Source organism: Triticum dicoccoides, chromosome 5A (assembly GCF_002162155.2).
Source record: "Triticum dicoccoides isolate Atlit2015 ecotype Zavitan chromosome 5A, WEW_v2.0, whole genome shotgun sequence".
Taxonomy (NCBI): Eukaryota; Viridiplantae; Streptophyta; class Magnoliopsida; order Poales; family Poaceae; genus Triticum; species Triticum dicoccoides.
The window spans coordinates 578,850,149-578,862,566 of record NC_041388.1 but is presented as its reverse complement, the minus strand read 5'-3'; the positions used below and the strand labels follow the sequence as shown (position 1 = coordinate 578,862,566).

General features: G+C 48.4%; 2 protein-coding genes across 2 annotated transcripts; one reads left to right on the top strand and one right to left on the bottom strand.

Moving 5' to 3' along the window:
• The first annotated feature begins 3,027 nt into the window (after positions 1-3,027).
• LOC119303008 (glutaconyl-CoA decarboxylase subunit gamma-like) lies at positions 3,028-4,047 on the top strand. Its single transcript, XM_037580085.1, has one exon. It carries the CDS (start codon positions 3,067-3,069, stop codon positions 3,673-3,675), a length of 609 nt encoding a protein of 202 aa, XP_037435982.1. The 5' UTR covers positions 3,028-3,066; the 3' UTR covers positions 3,676-4,047.
• Positions 4,048-4,822: 775 nt separating this feature from the next.
• LOC119303007 (GTPase LSG1-2-like) lies at positions 4,823-8,620 on the bottom strand. Its single transcript, XM_037580084.1, has 7 exons — positions 8,279-8,620; positions 8,093-8,182; positions 7,915-8,001; positions 7,169-7,262; positions 6,703-6,759; positions 6,205-6,284; positions 4,823-6,114 (listed from the first exon to the last, which is right to left on the bottom strand). The coding sequence occupies exons 1-7, from the start codon at positions 8,557-8,559 to the stop codon at positions 4,983-4,985; spliced, it is 1,821 nt and encodes a 606-aa protein (XP_037435981.1). The 5' UTR covers positions 8,560-8,620; the 3' UTR covers positions 4,823-4,982.
• Positions 8,621-12,418: the final 3,798 nt, after the last annotated feature.

The following is a 12,418-nucleotide window of genomic DNA, read 5'->3' as shown; positions in this document are numbered from 1 at the left end:
GAAACGTAGGTGCTGCGCTGATACGGCGCTCTCGAAGTCTCGATGGGAGACGGTTCGACTTGACACCGTACGACCGACGTTGTTTGGAAGATGATTGCCATCGGCGTGGCCACAGGCTATTGCTCCGCTGCACCCCTTGGTGGGCCCTCACGCCATCCACTGCTGAAGTGGACTTGGTCGACGCTCTTGTTATTTCAGTCCTCACCTCACTAATGAGTGACCGAGCACTTAAATAAATCTGTAATGAACTTAGCAAAAGCTGCTCTTTGCCCGTACTGCACTTGTTAATTTGGAACAGCCTGGACGGAGAAACAGTCCCATGGAAAGCCTGGCACCTTTACGATATGCAATACAACTACTTGGCCACTGATGAGTAGGCCGCTTTTCACAGGGACGTCATACAGCCCGTCGAGCTCGAGCAGCAGCCAGCTGAGAATCTCTCGACGTGCACTGTGCACCAGCCATCTCTCCGTATCGCTACAGTACCTAATTTCACCTGTTGCCACCGTTGATGTACTGCTACGTGTCTCTTCCTGCCCTCGAACACCCCACGCCTTTGCCAAAACAAGGAAAAACAGCGCACAACTCCACACTGCAAACGAGACACAAGTCCAAGCAGCACGGAGACATCCGGAAATTGACCTTGGAACCTTCCCAGACACACGTGTCCCCATGCTGGCTCCGCACTTTCCCGGTGGATCTTTCAGGCTAAAAATCTGTGGCGCCGCACATACTACTCCTTGCTCGCCGTCGGTCGTTGTTTACAGCTACCGGCCTCTGCCTGCCGGTGGAAAAGTCAGGTCAGCCGGCGAGCTGCCACCGGCCGTAGCCCTATCACAATCAGCCGCCGCTATCGGAGAATAACCCCTCCTCCTCCTCAAGTTCCTAAAATACGAGCCGACCAGTCCTCCGTCTGCTACTCACTCCATTTTTGTTTACTACTTCGCATATTAGTTTTGACTGAAGTCAAATTTTATAGTGTTTGATCAAGTTTACAGAAAACAATATAATCGTTTACAGTAACAAATTTATATGATGTGAAAATATATGCAATGATGAATCAATGATATATATTTGGTGATTTATATGTTTATATGTTTTTCTACAAATTTGTTGAAAGTATAGAAAGTTTGACTTTGGACAAGCCTAATATGCGAAGTAAATAAAAACGAAGGGAGTACATTCTCGGTTTCAAAGTATTTGAAGTTCTAGGTTTGTCGCAAGTTTTTTTTTTTTTTTGAAAACGAGGATAGACCCCCGCCCTTTGCATCTGGTACACACAGGTTTGTCACAAGTGAACTTCACACACACACACACACACACACACACACACACACACACACACACACACACACACATAAAAGCTATTTTTCTTATAAGTTGACCAAATTTTTAAAAAAGTTTCAATTAGAACAAACATATAACTTCAACTGTTTCGAAACGGATGGATTACTTCCCACTTCGACTCTTCCATTGATGTCATAATCTCCCCCTTTGTGTACCGAAACAAGGCATCAACACCTGACTCCTCCTTCTAAGAAGATCATCGGACTATGTCTGTCACGGCGCATGGTATATAATTGTTGTTTGGGTAAAAGCAACAGCCGTGGAAAAGCACAATGTAATTTCCATTTAGGGAGAGAGCGTTATTTAGATCAGAAAATAGTATTACTACAATGTTGATGAGACCAAACTGTTCTAGTGCAGAAAACACTAGACATGGATCCATGAAGAGAGACCACTCGAACAATATGGTACATACATGCGATGGTGGTAAAAAAAAATCCTCATACATTTTTGTCCTTTCGGTGTCCCTTCTCAATACTGCTGAAGATATCTCCCGACGACCATGGACAACTGCGTTTGGTGTCGTCGGGGCAAAAAAAAAACTTAGCCCAGTCTCAACGAATGACTAACTCTACCATACCTTAGATGTCCACATAGCACCACAATGTCCAAGGCATGCATTTGAGGTGACTCACATGTTGGTGGATGAGGCGAGACCAGTCCCTTCCATCACCACTCGCGCCTCTTCTACGTCATGGTCAGCCGTCTTCCTATTGTGCCACTAGATGTCTTGTATCCCGTGGTCATATTGCAACTGATACAAAGCCACATCTGATCTACCCTCTAGATAAAGTGATGACATGTTTCTACTTTGGTGTCGATAACATAAACCCTGACTATAACCCTCAATTTGAACCCTTAATTGTAATTGTGGCTGGAGTGGCGACATCAACACTTAGTTGTAGCATTACCACAAACAAAAAAAAAACACCCAGGGAAGTATAGAACACAGTCGACATGAACCACCCAACCACATAAAAAAATACAAGAGCAAAACCACCCAAGGAAGTATAGATAAAGCGAGTTTTTTTTATTTCTGGTGTTATGAAAAAAAGACACATTGCAGGTTTATATATTGGACCCTGTTAAGTGCCACATGTGTGTCATGAACACATGGCAACTCCAAACATTTTTTATGACAAGTTTAGTGACACGAGGATGGCAACTTTCATTTCGAATGACAAGTTTCAGTTTTTTTGGATTTACTTTTTTCTTTTAGGATGGCAACTTTAGTTGTAAAAAATAGGCAGGGCGAGATTGTTTCATGCCACACATGTGTCACCTATCATTTGAGTATTTTTTTGTTATTTCGGATGTTCATTGTACTGCCATGATAAACAACGAATAGATCAGAAAAAAATCCCCTATAAAAAAGATAGGAATTTTTTTTCTGAAAATTAAAAATGGAATAGAAAAAAAAAAGCCGTCCGTCTTGGCCACGGACGGGGATGTAGTCCTGTCGTCAATGCCGGCAAGCACGATGCCGGAAGAGGAGAACTAGTCTTTTTTTTTTTTTTTTTGAGAAAAGGAGAACTAGTCCACCACGCACAAAAGTACATTGAAACGCCGGTACACCCGGGCCGGGCTGTTCCTCTACCCGTGCTCGCGAAGCCCATTAGTTTAGGCCCACCTCGAATAGGGTTTAAGCTTCCCCGGTCCCGCAGCTTCCACGAATCCCCCGTCCGATTCAACAGGCAAAACCCCCCTCACGCTCACGCGATGGGAGTCGCCGCCTCCGCCGCCGCTCCTCCCCCGGAGGCCGCCGCGCCCGCCGATCCACCGGCCAAAGAAGATATCGAGCATGGCTCCGCCGCGTCCGCCGCAGATGCGCCCCCGGAGGCCACCGCGCCCGCCGATTCACCGGCAAAGGAAGAGGCCCAGTCCGCCGCCGCCGCCGCCTCTCCCGGCGGCGAGGCGGGCGCGGCGGGGGAGACGGTGGTCCTGGACGCCTCGGCGGAAGGCGGCGAGGAGGAGGAGGAAGGGGAGTGCGGATTTTGCCTGTTCATGAAGGGCGGCGGGTGCAAGGAGGAGTTCGTGGGGTGGGAGAAGTGCGTGGAGCAGGCGGAGGCGGAAGGCGGCGACGTCGTCGAGCGCTGCCACGACGCCACCGCCGCGCTGCGCAGGTGCATGGACAAGTTCCCGGACTACTACGAGCCCATCCTCCGCGCCGAGCGCGCCATGGCCGAGGATCTCGAGGCCTTCAAGGCCAGCGAAGCCTCCGAGCCCTCCCCTGCCTCGCCGCCGCCCCCGGCGGCGGAGGAGGAACAGGGCGACAATAAGAAGCAGGCGGAGCCGGTGGTGGTGAAGGAGGAGGATCTTGCGGCCTGATCCCGCCGCCTAGGCGTGGGATCTTGTGATTTTTTGGTGAGATTTGAGGCATCCTAGATGTGAATTATTTTGTTTTACCTGGGGCGTGATCTGCAAGATGGGAGAGGGTGGCCTCTCCAAGAAAAATTCGATTCTTTTGGTGGGAATTATACACTGTTCACGAGCTCTAGCTCGTGAACTAATATGGAGAAGTGATCTTGTGCTGTAATAATAATCCGATGCATCGATACTGATTTGACACGATTAGCTCTCGTGCTGATCTTATTCTTCAAATTTGTAACGCTGATCATGCGTAGCGAACAATTGACAGGAAGTTCGTCCAGTAATCAGTTTGTCAATCAGTAACTGAGTGAGCACTAATCTCCGTTGTTAGATGCTGGTTTTGTTCATGGTGCTGGAGAGATTTGCCACTCTTATTTGGCTGGGTTTTTTTTTGACCCGTTATTTGGCTGGGTTTTTTTTTTGACCCGTTATTTGGCTGGTTTTGGACATTTGTCAGCTAATTTTGAGCAATGTAATGTAAGATTATAGGGGTTGCCATTTAGTGTCTGAATCAGCGGTGCTGAGGCTGTCCATACCGTGTTCTGTTCGGTATATGTTAGTTCCAGCCGGCCTCATTTTGCCTTGCAACAGCAAGAATTTCCTGACATAGTTATAAACATGGGATTCTCAAAGAATGATTTGCTTGGTTATAATTCGCTATTTCATCTACACTGCTGGTGTTACCCTGTGCTATTTCATCTTTGGCTACTTTTGCAAATTTACAGTTGAATTTGAGAATTGCTGCCTGTTTAAAGTACATTTGAATTGAAAGTTTCTGCTGCATTTCTGTATTCTTGGGGACAGATTGTAAGGTTCATTCAGTAGTGGAATAAAGATGTCTTGGCAGTTCAATTTAAACTGCAAAAACGTTTTATTATTTAGAAACAGGGGTACCAGTTCTGCTTACTTGTTGTGACCTGTTTTGTTCGTCGACATGTTGGACGCAGTCCCGTTACAGCCGTCACTTTACCTTGCACGCAAGGATTTTTTCCTCCGATGCAAATTGCTCACATTGCTGAAAATAAAATAATCAATCCTGGCTTTTATACCAGCCAGTGAACTGCTAAAAAACCCGACACAGAGCATATTACTGCAACACAGAAAGTGGCAAACGCAAGTTGAAACAAAATTGAGAAATGTTTTTGGAATGATAGGTTTAGTTTCGGCAACATTTTCCATCCAAACATCATGGATACTTGTAATGTGAGGGAGGGTTACAGAAAGGGGTTCGGGCGCGGCACACAAGCCATCAAAAAACTTTAGCACTAACCTACGACGCTAGTGTTACTGGCAGCAAGATTAACGGCGGGTTTCTGGAACACCCGTATAACCCCCGACCCATCAGCACCATCGTTTCCAACCCTCCATGATCGATCCTTCTTCCTCTGGGGTTTCCGGTGGTGCTTGTGGGATGCTTCTTTCTTCTTCTTCTTTGTGGAACCCTTGGTCATTTGGCCATGCATGTCAAAAGATGCAAGGTCGTTTAGGGCATGACTGATGTTAGGTTCAGCTCGATTGATTTCCTCATCATCTTCATCAGAAGCACCGTCGTCTGATTGATCAGCTGCTGCAGTGCTTGAGCCTTCTAGGTCACTGTTGTCCTCTCCATCAGTTTCATCATCTATCTCACCAGGAGGAAGCTCAAAGTGTGGAATCTTTCCATCAATGTAATCCTTCAGTATCTGCCGAGCAGCCCTGGTCTCATCAGGCAGCCCAGCATGGCTGACATGCCCCCGAGATGTGCAGTACGCCATCAACAACTCAGCAGCGGTTGGTGGTCGAGATGCTTCCTCATATGCCTTGGGCCTTGGCAGGGTGATTTTGTAAACCTGTTCCAGGATGTTTCTCGGCACACGATTTGCCACCACTTGAATTGCTCCCCTGTGCTTTGTCATCCTATCAATTGGCAAGACACCACATGCCACCATCTCATGCCTCGAGCTTGAAAAAGAAGGGAAGACCAGACCAGGACAATCACACAGCATGAGCTCTTCTGAGATTATCAGTGTCTGGAAATGCTTGGTCTTGCCAGGCGTAGATGTTACACCAGTCTTCTTCTCACCAACCAGAGCATTGATGGTTGAACTCTTCCCAACATTTGGATAACCAACAAATCCAACAACCACACGCTTGGGTTGCACCAAGGCAGATTCAGAACTAGATTCAGGTTCCTCTCCAACAGCGGATGTTGCCTTTTGGCTCACAATATACTCCGCTTCGCCCTGCAACCTCACCAGGAGCTCTTCCCGACCATATATCTTTGTATCAAGATCTGTATCTGATTCTTCCATGGTTTGGCTGCTCAATTTTTTCCCTTCTAACACTGCGGTAGCAGCTTTAGCAGACCAGAATAGATAGAGAATATCATGTTCCTTAAAGTAATCTGCCCATTTCCGCCTGCATTTTTTCCAATTGAGAAAATGTCATGCATCACAGCAGACACCAAAGATAACTGGAAATCAAATGCACCTCCAGAGAGCTACTAACCTGACACTCAGTGGTAAAAGATCAGCCTTGTTTACAAGAAGCAGTGTTCTCTTGTGCTCGTCAATTTCCTGTGCATATTCCTTAATACGTAGGAAAAGATATATATCAGAAGAAAGCAGAAAACTGCAAAAATCCACAATACAATAAAACAAACAGTTCTATAATACAGGGGAAACCTCACAGCTAGTCTCAAATACCACACCTACCTTTCAAACACCTCACATATCAGAAGGCAGTAAAGAATGAAGCATTGATTATGATGTGAATCCTAAAACTGCAGTTTTAGGTTTAAAGAAGAACCAACATTTCAGGGAGAACTGGATTTCAATGCTTCGACAAGATCAGAGAACAAATAATGCAACAACCAGCAGTAGCAACAAGTCAAACTCAAGGTACCGGTCATCTAACACCAATGGGAATTTATCAATAATATAATATAGACAACCATGTAAGTTAAACACAATAGGAAAAAAAATACCGAGTCTAAATTCTAAGTACCTCAAGATCAGGGCAACGGTAGAACAAAGGATTTCGAGAATCGACGACCATCACGAGCTTCAAAAAAGAAGGAAACCAGTCAGTGCTTTCACATAATTTCCTGGAACGTTAGCTCATTCTAGGGAAAAGAAGAAGGGCTGATCACAGTCACAAAGGCTCCAATACTACCAAGACAATAAGGTACAATAGTTCAACTTAATAACAGATAAGAACACATAATGTATGCATCACATTAATTCGAATGGGGACATATTAAAACTAGATACAAGGTTGCCAATGATGAGTAGGTGTGCACATGCATTCATGCCCAGGAAAACGACAAGATGCTGAAAAAGATGGAACATTGTACTGGACCTACTGGTAATGTCCAACTGATTGAAAAGTGAGATAAATGGCAAATGAATTCATAGTTAATGTTCATATAAACCTTAGTTGTACCATAGGCTTCTCAAATAGATATACTAACCAAATCGCTGCGTTCAAGTACTCTCCACAGTTGTCTCCAGATATCAAGATTCTTCTCAAAAGGCGTAAGGACAAGTTCTTCATTCTCTTGCAATCTGCAGAACACCTCTTTTATAATGGACTTGTGTACAACAAACAACATACTAACAAACTTAGAATTCACTTAGATGGACTAGATGCTCAGACGTTCTAAAGAGTACTCAGTAACATGTAAACTGCTTCCACTCAAGCTAAAGAAACCAATTAAAAACTTGTCTTTGCTCATATACTGTTCGATTCAAATACTTAAACTAGTACTTTACTTGTAGCACTTTGCATCTTTTCAATGCCCAGAAAGAATGAACCAGCTTCAGAATTTATCACGAAGATTCCAAAGATACCCAAGTTTATGGTTATAGTTGCAGAAAACCTGAGGGTTTATTGCTACAGCACATGAGATGGGTTTTACATTGACGCACCCACATAATTTGAGAAACAAACAACACCGTAGCCAATTACTCCTGAAGTATTTTGTAGACAAGTAGTGTTGTTCAAATTGTCAAAGTGCCAAGGCGGGGAGTTACTTAAGTGGATTTACCAAAATGATATGAATACAAATCCGGAGATTTCCGACAACTAAGGCCATAGACCTGATGTTTCATGAAATATACTCGATAACATTTACTCCAAGGAGGCCCAGCGTGCAAAGGAATAATGTAATTTTTGAACAACGGCACTTCTAGAAACAAAGCAGAGAAGTGCACCAACCTCGCGAGGTTCCTCCGCCACTCCAGGAAAGCCCGCTTCTCGTTGGTGTCGAGCTCCTCGGTTGTCATCTGGGCAGTCCACGGGGGCCTGAAAACATTCCAATTCCGTTCAGCCATGCACGGCTTGTCCCACTAAAGACGACCAAAGAAAAAAGAAAACGACGGTGCCGAGCACTCACCGGCGGGGCACCCTGAGGCTGTCGGCGTGCAGGGCCTCCTGCTCCTCCCGCAGAAGCCGCCTCTCCTCCTCCGTGTCCCCCGTCCCATCCCTGAAACGCAAAATAAACGCAGGCCCCGTGTCAGAGGCAATTCGTCGAACACCTGCGGGCTTCAAAACAGAACCCCCCAGAGGACGGGGCGCTTACAGGTCGATGAGGCCGGAACCGAGCGCGGCGGTCAGGGCGGCGGCGCCCTCCGCGTCGTCGCCGTGGAGGAGCTCCTCCTCGGCGGCCCGCTGGAGGACGGCGTCGATGTCGCTGACCTCGATGACGGACTCGAGCGGCAGCGCCTGCTGCGCGCGGCGGGAGATCACGAGCTGCTGGCCCCTCGCCTTGGCGGCCAAGGCCTGCTTGTTGCGCTGCCGGACAAGCGCTCGCCCCAGCCCCTCGCCGCGGTCTTTCTTCCCGCCGCCGCCGCCGCCTGCCATCTCTACCAGGGAAGGTCACGAGAGAGACGAAGGCAGAAGGGAAAGAGAGTACGTTGCTGTTGCGCTTCGGCGGCGCGAGGGGGGTTGGAGTCGAGCCTAGCGTCCGAGCCGGTGAGCTTCGCAGGCCGTGCTGGAAAACGGCCCAGCTTCTTTTTACTTTTCTTTGTTTGGAAACGGAAATGGCCCAACTCAAAACTTGGTCCGCTCCAATATTTTTAAACACGTTTGCTAAAAAAAGATATTTTAAAACAATAATCTACTTCAATAATGTTGAAATCAGTAACTAAAGGGTACCCCTTGCAAAGATCACTCTCATGTTTTCTCGTGGTGACAAGTGACGTTGCATGTGCGACGCATGTCGCAACCGGGGAGTTTTGTACTTCTTTCATACACTCATTGTATCAAAACGTTTTATCTCTTGAACCATGCGTCCAGAATCATGAACTGTTTTCATCATTATGTTTCTCGCCCCGATACTTTAAAACTAGAATTCATGTTAATAGGCTTGGAAAACTTTTTTTCTAAAAGGACAAAAAACAAAAAACCGGAAACAAAAAATGGAACCCCCAAAGCACAATAAACTAAAAGCGTAACTATGATTTTCACTTTTTGGGGAAGCACATCTGTCTTTTTCAGTCTTGGGGAGAAGCACACATGCCTTTTTTTTCATTTTTTCGGGAAGCACAAATGTGTTTCACACGGAATAACATATCCGCCTTTCACTTTTCCGGAAGCATAATTGTGCTTCACCGTGAAACACAATTGTGCTTTTCACTTTCGGGGGAGCACAATTGTGCTTTGCCATGAAGTACAACTATATCTTTTCACATGATATGCTTCACACGAGGAAAATAAAACAAACAAATAAATTTCGAGAAAAACTAGGAAACACCAAGAAAAAACAACACGTGCAAAAAAAAGTTATTGCGGTGCGAACAACGTGCGACACATGGTGGTGGTTGGGCGCACCACGCGTCTACCCTTGGCATGCCTGCTAGGCGGCCCATCTAGTCGGTACCCCCATTAGTCCCCAATAATGTGCACATTATTTTTTTGAGCTTGAAATGGGTTATTCATGGGAGCAAATACTTAACGGGTGCCCAATGCATGGGAGCATTGTCATATTATACATCTCAGTACCACCAGTGTCATGAACCAAGTTGTGGTTGGATGATTAGGAGGACAGTGGTATCCTTAATCCACCAGGGTTCAATTCCTATACTTACACTGGTGCTCCTATTTTCCTGAATTTATTTATTTGTACAATGTTCATAGGGATGAGCGAATCTGCGTACGTCAAAGCACATTTGCTCCTTTGATGATTTTGGTAATTCATGTCAACGTACATATTGTTGGAGTAATGTTTTGCTCAAGTATATTCCAGGATTTTTTTTAACTTAGACAAGTAAGTAGATGGGGATGTGGACCCCTCAAAGCCACGAAGGACATATGTTGGCAAAACTCCAAGACCCTATATTTTTGTTAAGTGATCTAAGATCACGTTGAGTCTATAGGAAATTCAATACTATTAAAAGGGGATGAGGTTTTGATCATGGACTTTTTTGCTCAAGTGCTTAGAGGTATTACTCCAAAAGCCTCAGCCACACCCTCATATTCTTCTCTGTCCAAAACCCTAAAGTCAAACTTAATCCCACTGATACACATCTACCTAGGCTCACCGAGATACACTTGATAGAGCCACTGCCTAAAACCTAGCAACTCGGTCTCACCGAGATGACATTCGGTTCCACCGAAGTGCACGTGCCAACCTTCTATTGCCTATTGATTTCTTCTCGGAATTTCTGAGTGGTTTCAATCGGTCTCACCGAAGTGTAGAAAGTGCTTAGGTCATCACCCATTGGTCTCACCAAAAAGCCTAAAGTTCAAACCTTTTGCAGTAGTCGGTCTCTGTCGGGGGTTTGGTGCGACATATGCCAAATGATGGCTTATCATGGTGAGGGCGAGTAGAATGTCGCCGGTGCCTGGAAACGGGATGAGGCGAAGACATGCACGCCGGCGAATCTTACGCAGCTTCAGGGCACTCCGAGGAGATAATACCCCTACTGCTGCTCTGCGGGGTCTCCGCATGATCACTATGGCAAAGCGTTTACACGGGTGCTCCTTGAGCTGTTTCTAAGAGGTAGGAGAGGGCAAGGCTAGCTCTCTCCCTTCTATATGATCTGGTCTAGAGCTAATGGGTTCCAACCCTTTGCATGGGTGCCCTGGGGGGTTTATATAGGCCTACCCCCCAGGGGTACAATGGTAATCCGGCTGGACGCGGGCCCAGCCGTCAGCGCCTCTGGACTCCGTCTTCTCTGCCGACCGCTGGGGCCCGCCGGCTGGAGGGCCCCGCTGACTGGCCTGGTACAGAGCCGACAGGCCGCATCCGCCGCGGGCGGGTCTTGCCGGCTGTTGATTACTGTAGCCGTGCTTCTGATGACGCGAGCTTGATCATGGGGTCGTGGCAACAGCCCCGCCGCCTGGCGGGCGATCACTATTGCCACTCTCCATCACATCTTGATTAATGGTGCGTGGGCCCCGGGGGAGGGCTCGGCCGACTCTCCCAAGCCGACTTCCGACGGGTCCGACTGGTGGTCCTCTTGCCGTCTCTTGGGGTCTCACCGACTGGTGGGACCCGTTGCCTCTGAGCCGTATAGACAAGCCGTCATGGGTGCAGGATTTGGTCCCGCGGTGCTGATGTCAGGGCCCGCACGGCAACAGTGCCACGCCGCACGGAGATCTTCCGGGGTACGGCATGCTGTGGCCATGCCCGCCCTTGGTAAGGGGCAGGAGTGGGCTTCACTGTAGCCACTCCCCTGCCCCGTCCCCCTTGATGAGGTCACGGGGTTTGTTGGAATCGCGGGCCGACTCCCCAAAGCCGGCTTCTCTGGAAGTCGCCAGTCAGGAGTCGGCTTACCCTGCGGTCGTCCCTGGGACTCGGTCGCGAGTGGTCAGTCGGCCGTCTTGTCGTGGACTTCTTGAAGGCGGCTCTCCGTCCTGGGGTCTTGAGGGGCGCAGCCTGCCCCGATGTCTTGAAAGGTTTTGGGGCTCGGGTTGGCCTACCCGTGGCCCATTACTCCGACAGTAGTCCCCGAAGCTGGTCAGGCGCCGCGGATGATCGGCCGAGAAGCCTTAGTAGTTTCTCTTTCCGGGTGCTCAACACATGGTCTTTGATTGACTTCTGCCGGGCCGACTAGAAGGAGTCGGACTTGCTCAATTCGGACTCACTCAATTCTGACTCGCACAATATTTCGAACGTCGCGGCGGGATCCAAGTAGCATGCTGGCTAAGCCTCCAGGCCGCCGCCCGTTCTAGGCCTGTCATGCGATGACACGTGGCTGGGCCGTCCTGCCAGCCTACGCGAGCGACGGGACAGGCCCATAGGCGGGGCCCGCCACTACCGCGCCTCAGCGCCCGAGGGATCCGCTGCGGCCCCGACGGACGGTTGGGATTCCCGTGGAGTTACTGCGCGCAGTAACTTTATCGTGGAACGTGGGGGTCGTGGGGCCGTGGGCGCAGTAAATCCCCACGTCCGCCCCCTCGGTTTCGCAGCCCACAGGGCTATAAGTAGGGGGAAGAGGGGGGCACGCGCGCCCCTTCTTCCCACCACTCCTCACTTTCTTCCTTCTCACTGCTCCTTGCTCTCCTCCTTCTTCTTCTTCTTCGCTCCGCCGCGCTCCCAAGCTCCGGCGAACACCGTGGCGGTCAGCTCACGATGAGTTCTTCCTCCGCCGCCGCGCCTCCCCCGGTGCGCTCCGGCACTTGGAACGGCTCCGAAGTTCACGACGACCACATCGAGTTCCTTCGCCGGACTCGTCGGCTTCCCCGCGAGGATCACGTGCGGGTGCGGCTTGCGCCG

Bases quoted from the DNA above. Each gene is read 5' to 3' on its own strand.
- LOC119303008 (XM_037580085.1), top strand. From the start codon at position 3,067: ATGGGAGTCGCCGCCTCCGCCGCCGCTCCTCCCCCGGAGGCCGCCGCG.
- LOC119303007 (XM_037580084.1), bottom strand. From the start codon at position 8,559: ATGGCAGGCGGCGGCGGCGGCGGGAAGAAAGACCGCGGCGAGGGGCTG. The intron at 7,263-7,914 runs GTTGGTGCACTT...GGTGTTCTGCAG, and splicing joins TGGCGGAGGAACCTCGCGAG to ATTGCAAGAGAATGAAGAAC. The intron at 6,285-6,702 runs GTACTTAGAATT...CTACGTATTAAG, and splicing joins ACCGTTGCCCTGATCTTGAG to GAATATGCACAGGAAATTGA.